This window comes from Nomascus leucogenys, chromosome 4 (genome assembly GCF_006542625.1).
Source record: "Nomascus leucogenys isolate Asia chromosome 4, Asia_NLE_v1, whole genome shotgun sequence".
NCBI lineage: Eukaryota > Metazoa > Chordata > Mammalia > Primates > Hylobatidae > Nomascus > Nomascus leucogenys.
Window position 1 is genome coordinate 10157640 of NC_044384.1, and position 18502 is coordinate 10176141.

Genomic DNA, 18502 nt, shown 5'->3' on the forward strand with positions numbered 1-18502 from the left:
TCATCTGTCTGTCTCCAGCTATCTAGAAATAGCACATAAAGCAATTCAATGCATAGGTGGTAAATGGATAAATAAATGAACAAATTAATAAATCTGCTGTAGTTAGCTATGTGCCTTTTTAAAAAATAAGATTGTAATGTACATAGAGATGGTGACCACAATGGTTTTGTGCTCTGTAAATGAGATACATCCCCAGGATCTGACACAGCCCCATAAATTTTGATTGAAAAAAAAAAATCAATTCTACTCCTAGAAATGTTATTATAAACATTATACACATATAATGTGTATAATGTATAAAAGATTATATACACATGTGCTTATTGAAACATTGTTTATAGTAGTAAAAAGCAAAGGATAAGGTACAGCATGCTAAACAATAGAGCAATGGTTAAATAAGCTAGAGTTTGCAGTAGAATATTGTGCAGCCCTTAATTGCCACTTAGACTTTGTTTCACTTCTACCAGAATGCAAAAACATAGCAAATAAGTGCATATGTGGTATGATCTTAATTTTATAAATACATATATGAATTTTATCTTGACCTATACTTTTATCTATCTATACTCATATTTAAAAATGTTAATATATGGTAGTGATGATTTTTACCTTTTTATTCACATAAAATTTATTCACATTTACCTTTATTCTTCACGTCTTGAGTTTTCTCAACTAGGCTATATTTATTTTGCAATTATAAATTTGACTATTAATTTCAGTTAAATTTAATGTATTTATATCTTGGAATTCCATCAGATTTTCAGAAATCATACTGCCTTAACTTAAAAAGTTACTTTTCAATTGGAAGGTACAGAAATTGTTTACGGGAAATAAAGCTTGTCTAAGAAGACATTTACACTTTTGTTACGGAAGTCACATGAACCAACAACAGAGAATAACAATAGGGAGGCTCCATATGTCAGCATTAATGCCTAAAGAAAAGAAAAGGAAATATTTAGGAGAGTGGAAAGTGTAAGAAATAGAAGGGATTTACAACAGGAAAAGTGATTCTGAAATCTCCAAAATAAGACACTTTTAAAGAAGTTGAAATGAGGGAGGAACACATTTAAATGTGCTATAAAGCTTAGTTAAAAAGCTTAAAAAGCAATAATGAAAAGTAATGGCAACCCTCATGAGTTAAACCCATTAATTTACATATACGGTGTGCTTTAAATTGTTCCACAAAAAGAGCAAGGCTGTTATACGGGATTTTTAAAAGCAGAGCCCAAACTGTATACAAGTCATCTTTGGACACCACGGACTTTACACAAATTGCTTAGATGGCTTCCATCTGGGTTGTCTCATTTAAAGCACATTTGAGAAGAGCTGTTGCTTGCTTTTCAGAAGAATCATTCTCGTAAACCTTGATTATAGTTCAAAGAGAATGTCCCTGGGCAGAAGGGTAGAGATTATACATGTTTTCTTTCTCTCTGCTTAAACTCTATTGCCTCAAGGTAGTTATGTAACTTTCCTATCTGAGTGAAAAATCTAGCTAGAAAGTCAAGACTGCCTGCATTGATAATCCCACACTTTGTCCTTTGGCAAGTTATTTTATCTTTCTGTGCCTCAGTTTTCTTATTTGTAAAATGGGGACAATAATAGCCCCTACCCTGGAGAGTTGTTGGGAAGATTAAATATCATGAGACTGTCAAGTGCTGAGTAAATATGAGCCAAGCTGACAATGACACCACCTCTCTCCATTTATAAAAACGCCACTCCTAACGATCTACCCTTGTGGTTTACATGAAATTATATTTGTGATAACACCTAGCATAATATCTTGTTCATAGAAGGTTGCTCAATAAAATACCCTTCTTCTTCCTACAAAAATTTTCAAACATGTTACACCTCCTCTCTTGCTATTGAGACCATGCAATCTGTTTGAAATCTGGTAAGTGGTTCACTCCCACCCATTTACTGATTGGAAAAGTTAAATGAACATTGAATGGCTGTTAAATTCTGAACCGGGGTGAGATCCCTGGCTTCCTGACTCTTAGTGCCTCATTGCTTTCAGAAGGATGAATTCAGTGCTGAGATCCAGGAAATAAGTAGTAGATTAGGAAATTAACTATTGGGATTTTTAATTTTACATACATCAGTTTATTAGACATGCCTCTAAAGAAGCTGGGACATTAATGTAGAGACATCCTCAAACAGTAAAACTGATTATACTCTACAATTTGCTTTTTTTTGGTGTTTTTGCACAAAATGTGGGTTTTTGGTAAATGTAAGAACAATGCTAAATTATACTATCAAAAGTTTTGTCAATTTTAAAAATCTTCAAAAAGACATTTATAAATGGTAAATCATTCTCAAAGAAAAGTTTCAACTCATCAGGTTGGTGTTTATTAGAGTTACAGATACAAGCACAGGATGTTTCTTAGACAACATCTTTTCTGAGCACATACAGAATCCTAAACTGGAAACGATAGAGCCGTAGACAATGGCTATTCTTCAAATGTATACTAGAGAGAAAACTTTCCATGTTCATCTGGAAGAATGAACTTTCATGATGAATAAAAAACTAAGTACAGCTTTTGTCTTAGAGTTGTAATTGTCAGTAAGAAATTTTGTTCTAAAATAATTTTACATATATGTAAAAGACATTGATAATGTTTATCATTAATCATATATGTAAATGATGTACTATGTCACTGAGAGTTTCATATCAAACTCCTCTTTCTAATATTATGAATAATAAAACAAAAAATAACACAAAAGTTCTAAACTCCTTACCAAACCAACATAATATAGCAATGGCAACCAAAAATTTCTAAGAGCACTCCCAAACTACATTCTTCTTCCTAAATTAAATACAGGCATTCCACACACACACACACACACACGTGCTTCAAATCTCAGCATAAATTCATCTTATATAAACATATAACCATGCTCCTGAGTTTCAAAATATTGGGTGGTTCGAAGTTCGAAGCAACAAATTTCCAATTAGTGTCTATTAATTGTTGGACAGCTGGCAGGTGCTAGAACTTTCAAAGAGGTTCTTCACACCTGCCCACCACTGTGCTAGATGTGAAGGACATATCCAGGCTTAAATCAACATGAACTCTGCAGTTTATTTTCTGGCAAGTATAATTTTAAGGATGTTAATTTCCTGATGTTTCTCATCTTTTATTATCTTTCAATCATTATCAAGTCTCTGCCGTATTCTGCTTGGCAGGCAGAGGAAAATAAAGGAAAACTTGTTTAAAATACATGTATTGAACCTATAATTCAGGATGGGGAACATTTAGTTGAAGGGCCAGAGACAGAGATGACATTAAGAAAAATCAAACAAGAAATAGAGACCAAGGAGAAAAAAGGCAACTGAACATTTTTCCCTCTAGGGTCTTCTTTGTAGTTTACAATTTGTGAAGCTTAACCTAATACATACAGGTTTGAGGGAAACAATATGAGAAGCCATATATGGTGAACCAGATGCTCCTCTCTTTCTCTGTGTATATATGTGTTTGTGTGTGTATATACATATACATAACAAAGACAGCTGGGCATCCATTTGTGTTAAAATCTGTCTGTATTAACATTTGTCTGTATTAATCTGGTTGTATTGACATTTCCCCGAACTAATATTATGTACTGTTTATTCCCTTCTGAATAAAATCGAATATATATATGTATAATTTATTTGACATGCCTTTAATATATATTCCCCACAAAATTTGATTAATATAGAACTCAATATGTTACTTCTTTTATTTAAAAAATTCAGTAGGGGAAGCTTGATGGAGAAAAATATAGAAACTGAACAGATATCTTAATTTCCACCAAATTTGAATGAAAGAGAGTGAAGCAATTCGTTTTAATAAAACCATTGGTGGATTATACTAATCCAGTGTAACATCTGGAAACTCTTAATCTTTTATCTTTTAGTAATTACTTGTACATATCTGGTAAAAAGTGATTAAATGGCTGATTTGGTATATTTTACACTGAATCCTCTTCGGATTTTAATTTGGGTGATGCAGAAGAATTCAATTAGTAATGTAAATCTTGTTGCTCGCCTCTAGTCCAGCCAGCAGAATGCACTGTAAGAGAGAATCAGTGTAGTATTAACTGGCTCGAGAAAGCTAGTCCACATTAGGAAAGAGGCTGGGGCCTCATGGAGGAAGAAAGGTCTCTGAAAGGCTTCTGGGCAGTTAGGGTAAGCTAATTAGTAAGAACTGATTTGGGGCGGGAGGGTAAGTAGTAGGGTGGTTATGGATGAGTATGTTTGGGTAGGGGCATCTCCTCTGCACTGGGCTGAGCTAAATACAGTCCTTCCATGAGTTCTGCAAACCTTGGGTTGGAAAAGAGGCTCTAGTTTGCCTTAGGCTACCTGGACTGAGCAATATAAGGCATGGGAGAAGTGGTTTATCTGTTTAAGGTGGCATGGCTTGTTTACACTCACTGATGAGAAGAAAAAACTTAAATGAAGACTTCAGATTGAATTTTTTTTCCTTGTATTAAAAACTTAGAGTGAGAGTTAAGCCGAGATTTAGTTTTTCTAAAAACTTAAAAACTAGAAACCATTTATTAAAGCTAGATTTTTTTTTTCTTTTGAGATAGACTTTCTCACTCTGTCGCCCAGGCTGGAGTGCAATGGTGCAATCTTGGCTCACTGCAACCTCCGCCTCCCGGGTTCAAACTATTCTTGTGCCTCAGCCTCCTGAGTAGCTGGAATTACAGGTGTGAGCCACCATGCCTGGCTAATTTTTTTTGGTATTTTTAGTAGAGACAGGGTTTTGCCATGTTGGCCAGGCTGGTCTCGAACTCCAGGCCTCAAGTGATCTGCCTGCCTCAGCCTCCCAAAGTGTGGGAATTACAGGAGTGAGCCACCACGCCTGGCCTAAAGCTAGATTTTCATAGTCCTTAGAACCAAACAAATTTCCCCAAGCACAGTAAGAACTCTAATAATATTTCCAAGTCAACACTGGAATAAATAGGAGTAGGACAGCCTATCTGCCTCTGCCAGAAAAAAGAAACTTCATAGTGAGAGTTTGGTTTACAGCAGACTCTTAAACAACACAGTATGGACTGCATGGGTTCATTTATATGTGGATTTTCTTCCATCTCTGCCACTCCTGAGACAGCAAGACCAGCCTCTCCTCTTCCTCCTCCTCCTCAACCTACTCAATTTAATGATTCACCTCCACTTAATGAATAGTAAACATATATTCTCCTCTTTATGATTTTCTTAATAACATTTTCTTTTCTTTAGCTTACTTCTTTATTGTAAGAATACAGTATATAATACGTGTAAACCAAAATATGCATTAATTGATTATATTGTCAGAAAGGTTTCTGGTCAACAGCAGACTATTAGTAGTTAAGTTTGGGGGTGTCAAAAGTTGTACATTGATTTTATTTTTTAAATAAATAATTTCGACTTTTCTTTTAGATCAGTGGGTACATGTGCAGGGTTGTTAGCTGGGTATATTGCATGATGCTGAGGTTATGGTTACGACTGATCCCATCACCCAGGTGGTGAGCATAGTACCCAATAGTTAGTTTTCAACCCTTGCCCTCCTCCTTCTTCAGTGTCTACTATGGCCGTACTTATGTCCATGTGTAACCAATGTTTAGCTCCCACTCATGAGTGAGAATGTGCGGTATTTGGTTTTCTTTTCAATTTGCTTAGGCTAATAGCCTCCAGCTACATCCATGTTGCTACAAAGGACCTGCTTTCATTCTTTTTTTATGGCTATGTAGTATTCCATGGTGTATATGTACCACAATTTCTTTATCCAATCCACTGTTGATGGGCGCCTAGGTTGATTTCATGTCTTTGCTATTGTATACACTGGTTTTAGCTGTGCAGGGGTGGGGTAGGCACCTCAACCCCCATGTTGTTCAAGGGTCAACTGTACTTTAATATATTAATAATAGTTAATAATTATTGAATGTTGACATCTTATGTTGATCTCATTTAATGAGATCATGAGAGGTAATACTATTTTCTTTTAGATATCAAGGAATAAGCTCAGAAAGGTTGAGTAAATTGCTCACAAATCACATCAGTTAGTATTGGTAAAGTTAATATTCAAACTCAGGTCTATTTGACTCCAAAACTCAAGATTTTAACCTCTATGGGTAACATCTTCAAGATAATTGAGCCCCAAAATTTGTTTGATAAAATCTTTCACAAAATTACTGCCTCACAATCCAGTGGAATAAGCAGGTTTGTAAACAAACACATTCATTTAATAAAGTTATACACAAATGTCTCTGGGAGCATGGAAAAGGAGGCAATTAATTAAGACTGCAGGATTTGAGGATCATTTCACAGTGGGAATATTTCGTGCATTTTTATGATGTCTGCTTTAGGGAATAACCGATTCATTTATCTCTAAAAACTGACATCCAGGGATACATTTCCTGCCTTTGACTTACCTTTCTTAAGGTATGGGCATGCAATAAATGTTTATAAATAAGGTTTAATAGAAGTGTTGCTTCTAGAAAGTGGCTCATGTTTTAAGGGCTGTTGCCAAATGGCTACCAGGCTTCATTTTACTTCTGTTGCAAATTTCTGTGTTTTTTAAAACTGGCTATCAGAGGCTTTTATTAGCTTTGAACTTGAAAAACAAAATAGAAAATCTCAATAGAAGCAATTTATATACAATGCAGTTTGAATGGACAGTAGAGAAGGACAGGAGGTCATTGCTGAGCAAAGAGGAAACAAAATCTTTGATTTACCTCCTTAATCTATGGCAGAACTCTATTTACCATTTTCTGAAGGTTATCTCTAATTCTAATTACCTATTTCCATCCTGTCCTTCTGAGAAATTGAAGCCACAGGCACCCTTTCCGTGAGCATCAAATGCCTTCTGGTGATTAGGTATGCTTCTGTGCTGACATTGGTGGTCTGTAGCTTAATTACGGATATATAGGGCCAAAGCTGGCCTGTGGATATTAATCAGTGTTACTGAAAGCAGAACTCCTAAAGCTACCACCTTTACAAATGGTATATCCAATCATTCTTGATTCAAAGAGTGTAGTTGTTCAAACTGTTTAAAAAAAGGAGTCAAAGTATATTCCACATTATTTTGTGTGAAAATAAGGGATTATCATATGTATTAGTCCGTTCTCATGCTGCTATTACGAAATACCTGAAACTGAGTAATTTATAAAGAAAAGAGGTTTAATTGGCTCACAGTTCTGCATGGCTGGGAAGGCCTCAGGAAACTTACAATCCTGGTGGAAGGGGAGGCAAACACGTCCTTCTTCACATGGTGGCAGGAGAGAGAATTGGAGCTGAAGGGGAAAAAGCCCCTTATAAAACCATCAGATCTCATGAGAACTCACTCACTATCACAAGAACAGCATGGGGGAACTGCCCCCATTACCTAATAACCTTCCATGAGGCCCCTCCCCCAACATGTGGGGATTACAATTCAGATTACAATTCAAGATGAGATTTGGGTGGGGACGCAGAGCCAGATCATATCATCATACATCAGAGAACGTTTAGTCATCACGTGCAGTCCCATAAACCTGCTCATTGGGCAGTGTTCAACTCATATTCTTGGCCCTCGTTCTCACTATTAGTTTATAAAGGAAGAACATGAACTAACCTGAAGAAAGCAGCAGGTGTAGAGAGACAGATTTTCAGCCATCATGTTAAAGGGACAGATCTAGCATTTCACAGTCCTCCCTGTGTTCATGAAAATAAAGACTAGTAGTAGCAAGTATCTGTGCTCAGTCAAACTGATCCTAAAGCAAAAAGCAGAAATGCCAACAAACCCCTCACCCTGCGCAAGAAGAGCATGGGGCTCACATGTGGGACTAGACACGATTCCTTGACAGAGAAGAGAATTTTTCTCAGGTCCACCCTCACAGAGGAGGATGTGGTCCTGATGTCACCTATCTCCATGTATGCTTTAGAATGCATTGCTAATTCACTTTAGAATTCAATAGGCTTTACTGGTACCGTCAATGGCTTTTACTGGTTTGATTTGTCATTTTCAATAAATGCTTTTGTCATCTTCACAAATGCTGACTTAAAAACCCTGCTGTATAGCCTGTTATCTAACTATGTCTAATGGTGATGAAAAGTCAAGGTGAGAGCCCTAAAGTAAGAAAAACTCAGTAATCTGATTTCCTTTTTTTTTCTTTTTCTTTCTTTTTACCCTTTCCTGTGCTCCCCTCCTCAACTTCTCTATATTTCTTTCTTTCTCTTTTTTTAATGATTGTTCCTCAGGGCTTTCAAAACATTTCCTACTACCTTTCCCAATGCCATGGAAATACAGTTGTATGAATATTAAAACAAATAGTATGTATTCACTTCAGAGTTGCGAGTTTAAAATCATGTTCTCCCCTTTACGGTTTAGGTTTCCCTCAGTCTAGAGACAACATCTCTAGTATGAGTGTGATATAAACATTTTTCATAAGCACAGAGGAAGTTAGAGAAGTATAAATAAAAAATTACTTTCTAATACAAATCAACCATCCTTATGATAATCTGGCAAAAAAGAAAAGTAATGTCTGTTTACCACTTCTGCAAGAAGAGGTGGCATAACTCAACCTGCTGCAAACCACTTAGGGACAGAGATTTTTAAACAGTAGCTGCCAAGTACTTAGTACAACATGTCTTTGTTAGAAGCGAATTATTCCCTTTTTCACTCTTTTGATTCCAGACTACTAGAATACAATGGGGAAATCATATCCACTTATTCTTTGAGAGCACCCTTCTGGGAGTAGCATGGAAAGATTAGGCAGATTGTATTGGAGATTCTTATTCTCCAAAGATGAAGGCAGATGCAGGATCTCTGTCCTGATGTGTCAATCTTTACGTGTATATCTAGCAATGGATGAGAGAAATGAATACAGCAAAACTAATTCAAAGCTTTGAGGCTGACAGGCAACTGAAGTTATAGGTAAGTCTTACTATAGAATGAATTTGTTTTCACGCCATGCATTTAAAAAAATTTGAGTACATGTGCTGCTTATTAATGAATCTTGATCTCTTAAACTTTAAATATATGAAAGTTTTCTGCTTTTGTTTTCTGAATGAGGTCTGCTAAATTTAATTCATATTGATCTCAGCTTCACCTAAAAAATATTTGAAAATTCTAAAGATATATTTTTATTCCTCAGTGCTACCTGCGGTTTACTTGACAATGATATATTCCCACATTGCCAGACTTTTACTTCGATTTGGTAAAATCAGTGATGACACATGGCTGACGTTATTCTCCTTTTTGTAAAGAAGAGGTGATGCCACTTCAAGGAGCACAGATGAAAAAGTGAGATTCAAAATAACTAGACTTTTTAAAAATTATTTTTTTAAGATAGGGTCTTGCTGTTTAGCCCAGGCTACAGTGCAGTGGTGTGATCATGGCTCACTGCACCCTCAACTTCCCAGGCTCAGTGACCTCCCATCTCATCCTCCAGAGTAGCTAGGACTACAGGTGTGTGCCATCATACCCTGCAATATTTATTTATTTATGCAGAGATGGAATCTCACTATATTGCCCAGACTGGTCTCAACTCCTGGGCTCAAGCAATCCTTCTGCCAAGTTGCCAGCTTGGCCCTCTTCTAAGTTGAACTTTCCTTCTTTTCTTTTCTTCTTTTCCTTACTGTTCTAAAGCTTTTTAATACATGCTCACTTCTGCTCTGAAACTTGCCTAGGTCTCTCTATCTGCCTTATGCCCCTCAGTAGTATTCTTTCTTCGGAGGAGGCAAGAACTGAGGTTGCTGTGGACCTGTATGGATTCACCGCTGGTAACTTGGGTAACTCGGACATCTGCCACTGCTAACATATTTGGTCCACATGACTCAGATACCTTCCTAGTGGCCACTGAGCTCCAGACAATCCTCAATGAGGAAAACCATCCTCACAATATTCAAGAGTCACCCTTGTAGAGAGGATCTCTGCACTGCCCATCAGTGCGACAAGACAGTGGTGAAATCTTGCCCCTGTCTCCCTTGGACCTGGCTGGATACCACTTTCACCAACTGATGCACGCAACTCAGCCCTGACGGGTAGCAAGGAGCCAAGATCCACCCAACCATGACCACCCCTCTGTCAGCAGGAAGCAGTTACAGAAGACAGACGTCATCCATTTTGGATGACAGACCTTCATCCAAAGATTTGAGGTTCTGGACTCTTGAGGTGAGAAATGTTACAGCAGGTAGCTAGTCATGTATAAGCAGGGCAAGAGAGAGAAGCCCCCCCTCCCAACACACACCAGGAGTGTTGGGCAACAATCAGCTGATGGTCAGGCGGTTGTTAACTGTTTTGGTAAAGTAATCATTGGTGGCAGCCGGCCCCAGGGAAAGGCAGGCTCTTAATAGATAGAAAACGCCTGAAACTGATCAGCAGCTTCCCAGTGAGATTTCAGGAGTAGTAATAATTGGTCACAGGCGGCCCCCGGGAAAGGGCGGCTCCTACTAGATAGAAAACACCTGAAACTGATCAGCAGCTTCCCAGTAAGATTTCAGGAGTAGTAATAACCGGTCACAGCCGGCCCCCGGGAAAGGGCGGCTCCTACTAGATAGAAAACACCTGAAACTGATCAGCAGCTTCCCAGTAAGATTTCGGGAGTAGTAATAATTGGTCACAGGCGGCCCCCGGGAAAGGGCGGCTCCTACTAGATAGAAAACACCTGAAACTGATCAGCAGCTTCCCAGTAAGATTTCAGGAGTAGTAATAACCGGTCACAGCCGGCCCTCGGGAAAGGGCGGCTCCTACTAGATAGAAAACACCTGAAATTGATCAGCAGCTGCCCAGTAAGATTTCAGGAGTAGGGAGAAGTAATGCAAGATCCCGGAAGTATGACAACCCGAAGTATAAAACCCGAAGTCAAGAGGTCAAGCTGCGCGTTTGGTTTCTCAAGGCGCCTGCTTTGCTCTCTCTCAAGGTGAACTTTCCTTCTTTTCTTTCCGTTTTCCTTGCTGTTCTAAAGCTTTTTAATAAGCTCTCACTTCTGCTCTGGAAAAAAAAAACTCTCAAAGTGCTGGGATTACAGGGGATAACTAGACTTCTCAGTGTAGTTTTGTGAAAAACGTACGCATTCGTGGAAGGGTGCTGAGGTTCTGAATTTCTTTTTATTTCTTCTTTTCAATAGTTTCTTTCTACCCTGATTCCATTAGGGACTAGCACCTAGTAAAAAAACTACTGAGGCTCCTTGCTCTCTGCTTGTTTTGACTATCACAACAGAACGAAGGAAGAATAAAATACTTGACTATTATCAAAGTATAACTTAACAACTTTATATCTGTTTATTCATCTCTGTTACATGCCTGCCTACTGTCTACTATCAACCATCTCTATCCCCTTATCTGGATACTTAAATTCTTATATCTATATAACACTGAAGGGTATACAGGGTGGTAAAATGTATTGCTCTAAGAAGCACACTACAAAAAGTAAACCCACAGTATAGTGAAATGTAATTTCTGTTGAATATATTTTATAAATATTTGACTTAAGTAATTACCTTAGTCAATGCATATTTTTTAATCACCACCAACCAACCAGAGAGAAGCATGAAATACTGAGATTATGTAAATAAATTGTAATTGAAAAGGCATGTCAAGGCCTTAACTTTGCTGGAAGTTAACATCAGTGAGATAAGTGTTTCAATCAGTTATATCTATACAATATATAAATCAACATCTTCAAGAAGTCTCTGGCAATGTTTTAGGATATTCCAGTGCATTCTAGTTTTTTATCGGATGCAAAGCAAATTATTGCAGAAATTGTGTATCAGTCTAAATCTTAGCTCTGTCCTCAGAAAACGTTTCCTTCATACTACCATGAAAACGAGAGTTCTTATTTTCTGGAATTATAGGCCAAACCCTTGACAAAAACTAGAGTTGACATTATACTACTTCTGACCTGTTCCCACATTTTTTGTATTAAGAGCATTAATCTCACTTTTATTGCTTAGAAATTTGATAGTTTTTTCATTTAAACATTTTATAGTTTGTTTTCAAGTGAATATCAATATTTACACGTTTAAATAAAAATCTTATATTACAAGCATATTTTCAAATTATTTTTCATTCCAGAAATAGGCAAGGTTAATTTTGCATGATCATGACTCAGGCAGTTTGAGTGTGTGGCTGCTGTCATTTGAACAGGGAAATAAAAGCATGAGCTACTCGTCTTCTCTTTCCGATTCTTGAAATTGCCAAACCAGTCCCCACTCCTCGCTTTTCTTAACCCTCTAATTCTTATTATATTAAATATTTTCTCATACAAAGAACAAAGGTAATAACTCTTAAATACAGGCAGTCAAGTTGGTCATAAGAATCCCTTTAAAATGTAAAATGTAATTGCCTTCAGTAATTGACTAAAACCATTCCAACTGCTTTGCCTCGTAGAACATATCTTTAACCATTAATTTCCATGATCTCTAACTCCATTAGTCTAGTTTGGAAACCCTGGCAAGCAAATACTACTATAAAGACACATTACTTCAGTTTGCTTGCAACAGAAATATTTCTTGTCAAAACTTACAGCATTGTGAATAGTGAGCAAAAGCTAACGTGTGAAAGAAAAACAGTCTGAATGCCTAACTGCCAGAGGGTCATAATTGGTCATTCTTTCCCCAGATATTTTTTGGATGCTTATTACATTCAAGCCTGTGGTGCTCAATGTTTGTTGGATGAGTAAATGCTCTCGGCTGTGTGTGTTTCAGCCTTATTTTCTTAGTTTCTTGCTTCCTCCAGTGTTGGCTAGCTGTTGGTCAGTTGCTTGTAGTCAGTCAAATATTTTATTTGAAGGGTAAGATTATTCAGTTTAAAACAAAAGGGAAGGAACAGGAATACGACTGCTGAAGCTGGGTTGTTTGCTGCTGTTAGTCAAAAATCTGCTAGCTATTAATTTGATTCATCTGGCAAGCTATTCCTATGCTAGCTAATTGACCATTTATCATTCGAAAAAGTACAAAGGCAAAGTATCTACACGTGGCCCCTTCTACCCTGCACCCTCTCCAAATGGTTTCTGTATTAAGGCTTTGACTAAACTTTAAGACTTTCATGGGTAGGTTTATGTACCAGTTTATGGCAGAGCCTTAAAGCCTGAAGTCAGCCTCCTGAACTGATATTGAATCCTTTCAAGGACAAAAAGATGGGGAAAAAAGAAATCCTTCATAAAACACAGCATGAAGCAGACCTCAGCATTAGCTTTTAGCTTTTGATAATGTGCTTGGTATAATGTTTTAGTCAAATTCTTGTGCCAAATTGGGTCCTTAGCCCTCACAGTAATTTTTGAAATATTTTTTACCATGAGTGTATGAAATGATAGCTTTTAAAAAAGCCACTGTAAATCTCAGCTCTCACTGCGGCCAGTGACAGCTGATAAATGGGAATGGGAGGAAAAAGCAAGCAATGCAAATACAAAGCAATTTGCATGACTTAGTCCACCTGGAGGAAGCTAATGGAGGCGCTGCTTTCTTACTTTAAAGTGACTTGCCTTGCAAACTGTAGATTTCACCAACGCTGTTCTGACGAGTGATGTGATGCCAGTACGCGCTGCGAGGAAGAGATATTGATTTGGATAATGTCATTGGTTCAGTCAAGCTTGTCTGAAGCTAAAAGAGAAAAGAAAATGTGTTTTAGGCCTTGTTTAAAATATTAAACTGAAATCTGCTCTTTTAAATGTTCAGGGTTAAATGTGAGTGACAGATGATAGAATCTGCTATAAATACCTGCATGATCCCCGGTGTAAGGATAACTCTTAAAAAGGTAAAATCATTACTTAAAAATACGAATGAAAGGAATACTTGTAAACAATTTCATCTAACTCATTAATTAAGAAGAGAACATTAAGATGGTACAAACGATTCCAATGACTGGTAGCAATGGGGAATGCTGGCAAACACTCAGGGCATGATCAGTTGTACTCACTCCACCGACAAAGTTATTTACATTTCTATGGACAAGAATTATTTACATTACTCTCAGCTTTCTACAACTTACGGAGTTGTAAAATAACTCAGAAAATAAAGGTGCCAGCCCCTTCAGCAGCAGAGACCCATGAAAGGTTTACAGAATACCTGTTATTTTTTTTTTTACCCATTTCAATCTCTAAAAATTGTTCCTTACACTTCCTCCCAACCTTACACAATAGATATTTTCTCCAATAGGCCTTTTTCCTTACCCCTGTGATAGAATCTTGTACATATTAAAAAGGGTATTCTCTGAGAAACACTGTGATAAAATTGTGGCATGTTTGTTTATTCGAAACATACATTTTAAGGATTGCTGAGAAGATTCACACAATACACTGATTCTCACAATTACAGTGCATTTTCAAGAAATAGCTTTATTTTTATTAATGCAGAAGTTTCAAGAAACATGCAGAAATGTTTTATTTCGTCTTGCACACGTCTCTGACCCAACCTGAGGAAATGTTTACTTTTTGACAGACAATGAGCAATCCTCTAATGAATAAAATCTCACATTTTCTCTTTATTTAATGCCTGACCCCTGGCAAAACAGAGTTGCAAAGATCATCTCTGTCAAATCTCGGCTTTGCATGCCTTTCTGCTACTGTGGTGTGTACCTCCCATGGTGCACCTGCACACTCCGTGCCCGGCCCTCGATGCTTGGATGGGTCACATACTTCTGCATCCAGCATTGGATTTGACTCTTACCACTCTTCATAGAAGATGCTAACAGGAAAGTAGTACCTGATATGACACACCAGGTCTTTCAAGGCTACATAAAACTAAGGTTCTTACATTTTAATAGAAAGCGGAATTAAAGAGCTTGAACATACTTATTTCATTTTACTTTCTTAGTAGTAAGGCATTTCTGGAGCTGCTATGTCTTGTCACAGAAGTGCCATACTCAGTCTATTTAAGAGTCTGGCACTGTTGAGGTATATTTCTTCTTTTAAAGATGGCTCCAAATGGTAACTTTGCTGCCATTCTTTGTTATTCAAAATTTGGTAGACTTCAAAGTTTTCCTGCTTATTACATAAACAGGTGAACTATCCACATCCACATCCTGTGGTTGGTGTTTATAGGGGTGGGGTTCTAAGGAGACAAGTTTCTGGGTTATCATAGAGCGGTGCTTTCAGAATCTTTGGTTTGGTAACAATAACAGCAGGAGAAGGCCAAATGCCTAGGCAGATAAGAAAGGGTCCCCGGGGAACCTCTGACCCACCCAGGTCATTGTGCATAGGGCACTTGTCTAAACAAAAGCCCACGTAAAAAAAATTCCGTCTCAACACGTTTACAGTAAAGGAAATGAATGAATGTGGGGTGGCTCAGACTAAGGGCCCACATGTGCACTGGAAAAAATGGGGCAGAGCCACCAGGAAATCACACCTGATGCAGGGGAAGAGCCTGGCCCCTTCAGCTCCTGTGCAGTGGCCTTGTGTTCAATCTGTGAAGTGGGAGCTGGCTGGCGGGGGGACCCCTCTCTTTGCTGAGAGCTCCCCTTTCGCTTAATAAACTCCGCTTTCCTCACCCGTCAATGTGTTCGCATGCCCAATTTTTCCTGGTTGTGAGACAAGAACCTGGATTTAGCTGAACTAAGGAGCAAAAAAATCAGCATCAACAATGGAGGTTTCCAGTTTTACCCCGGACCTAACACTGGGGGACTCTGTGGGTAGGGCTATGCACGTTAATTTTATGAAAGCATTATTGGGAGAAAAGATAGGACTTTCATCTTTAAAGCCACTTTCCCATATGGGGCATAAACTTAATTAAACACATAAATCTTCAATTCATGTCAGCAATGCCCATTAATAACATCCATAGATTCAATCTCATATTAATCACGGTTCTGTCTACTGTCTACTCTATGTATTATAATTTTTTTCTAATGTATTATAATTTATTACTCAGCATACAGTAGATCATTGATGGTAAATCTTTCCAAAATGTGATGAAAGTGCTTTTTCTTTTTATTCTGGGAGACATTTTTCTTCCCAAATGGTCAGTTTTAAGCATCAGGGAAAATAGAGTAAGCATTTTTGTTTGCTGGAAATACAACGGGAAGCCACTGGATAATAATTCTTCCACATGATTTCTGAATCACCCTGTATTGTTTCACACCTCATGTTTCTCTACTCTTCCCTCTTCATTGTTTTCATGTTCTAGGATGCTTTTAGTGATATTCTATTTCTTGTTCCTTAGGTTTCTCTTTTCTACTTCCATAATTTATTGCTGAAAAATGGAAAATTTGTATTTAAAAAATCGATCATGGATTTTCTTGGGATCTTTGCCAGGGATACAAATCTAGTCCCCCATTTCTCAGATGTCTAAATGTTCCCTGGACTTTAGAGTCCATTCCCCATGTGTACCTATGTATCGAGTACCTGCTGTGGACTGAACTGTGTTCCCCCACAAATTCATATGTTAAAGCACTATCCCCCAAATGACTATATTTGAAGACGAGGCTTATTAAAGAGGTTAATGAAGGTTAAAGGAAGACATAAGTGTGGGGACCCTAATCAAACAGGACTTGTGCCCTTAGATGAAGACGAAGAGACACAGGGATAAATATTCACAGAGGAGAGGCTATTAAGGACACAGCAAGGAAGCTCCCATCTAAAAGTCAAGAGAGACCTCATGAGAAACCAACCCTGCAGGTATCTTGGTTTTTGCACTTCCAGCCTCCAGAACTGAGAAAATAAATTTCTGTTGTTTAACCCATCCAGTTTGTGGTATTTTGTTATAGCAGGCTGAGCAAACTAATATGAGTACTCTGTCATGGGGAATCTAAGAGGTGTAGAATCTGTCTGATTTAACCAGCAATTTTTAACTTTGTTATGAACTTAAAGCAATGTATTAGAAATTGACCTGTTTGATTTGTGCAGTGACTAAGACAGTATTTCAAGCACTCTTGATAAAACTATTTTTTTTTTTGAGATACGGTCTCACTCTGTTGCCCAGGCTGGAGTGTGGTGCAATCTTGGCTCACTGCAACCTCTGCCTCCCAAGCTCAAGAAATTCTGCCACCTCAGCCTCCCGAGTAGCCTGGATTACAGGTGTAAAACTTCTTTTGATGACAGGCTTCAACAAGAGGACACACATCCTCAACTATTTAATTAAAACTCATCCTTAACTATTTTCCTATTATAATGCTTCAATTAAAAGCATTAAAAAACAAAACTTAAAATGCTATAGTAATTTCTTAATTGAAAAAGCAATGCATCAATTTGACCAGGAGAATTTTTAGGATCATAAAAGTATGTATATCAACAAAATATATGACAACTTATATTGCAAATAAATATTTATATAAAAAATCGTGAGACTATTTCTAAACAATGTATTTTAAGAAATTAAACAAGATGGATACATGTTTGAAGTTCTTTCGTTCCTTCTCTGCAAGGGTCTGCTGTATTGATTCTTTCAGTGGACTTAGTAAAAAAAATTTCTCAAACAGCTATACAAATTCTGCAATCTTTGTGCCAGAATTTCTTTAGTATTTATAAGACTATTTCCTGTAGACGATGCTTCTCCTTCTTGCATAGGATCAGGATTTAGAAAGGATGCTCTAGCATACATGCAGAAATCAACTGGATTAGGAGGCATTGATTCGGTTCTTGATACACTTGCCATCACTTTTTGCCATTTTTGGTTCTAACTCCCTCTTCCTTCTATTCTTTTGAAACAGTAGTCAGTTTTCTAGGATATGAGCAATGAATCAGGAGTTACTTATTTAGCGTCTAGAAAGAGTAGAGATCACAGCTCAAGTAAGCCTGAAGAGTAGTTAAAATATTCGTGCTTTATTTGAGAGGGACAACTGACACATCTCATCACAAAGCCAACAGTCTAAGAAAACTTAATCCCAAAGTGTGCCATATGGAGACTGCATTGGTACCTTTGTTTGAATATAACACAGATGAGAGTTATGCTGCCCTCAAGTTGATGAGAATAGACCCTTCTCCCCAAGCAGAAGAGTTTAGATTTAGAGGGCTGTCGTAAAGACAGAAGGGTGGATTCCTTGTGTTTTTCCCATTTAGGCAATATATAAATAAATACACTTTTATTTGTAAATATTTGAGATTCATAGATATCAAAGAGATTCCAACCCTCATCTCTCTCTCCTCCCCTAAACTTTGGAAGATTCTTTTGAACACATTTCATTGAAAAGGTCACTTTTAGGAAACAATGTGTCCTGTGTCACTCTGGCTTTGCACTTTTGTTACTTACCATCTTTTCAAGTATGTTTGTACAGCAAACAGCCTCAGAAGATAGAAATGTCTTCCTCCAGGCAGAGGGCAGATTTGTTTCCTGACCAGGACAGTACAGATCCTATCTTCCACCAAGGCGAAGGCTCGGCAGGGTTGCTAGCAGCCCCCTGATAAGATGGGGAGTTGCTAACTCAGATCCCTTGGCTGTGGTAATATGCAGCACCATCCACCCTGGCTGCTCCACATGACCCCGTGGGACCGGGGGACCAGGGAAACCTATGGAAGCGTGAAACTCACGATGCTCACTGTGCCTCAGGAATCAAGTCCTCTGTCTCCGACTCGGGAGTTTTTTGTGTTTTCTGCCAACATGCATGAAACTAATAGGCAAGGGAAGCAAGGCT

The 18502-nt window shown here is 37.8% G+C and overlaps 1 protein-coding gene across 1 annotated transcript in view; it reads right to left on the reverse strand.

The window, feature by feature from the left end:
• DOK6 (docking protein 6) overlaps positions 1 to 18502 on the reverse strand; it is a 433588-nt gene that overhangs the window by 77361 nt on the left and 337725 nt on the right. The window contains exon 7 of the mRNA XM_003264328.3: positions 13422 to 13539. Within this exon, the coding sequence (XP_003264376.1) occupies positions 13422 to 13539 (118 nt within the window). The remainder of the gene's footprint in view (positions 1 to 13421; positions 13540 to 18502) is intronic.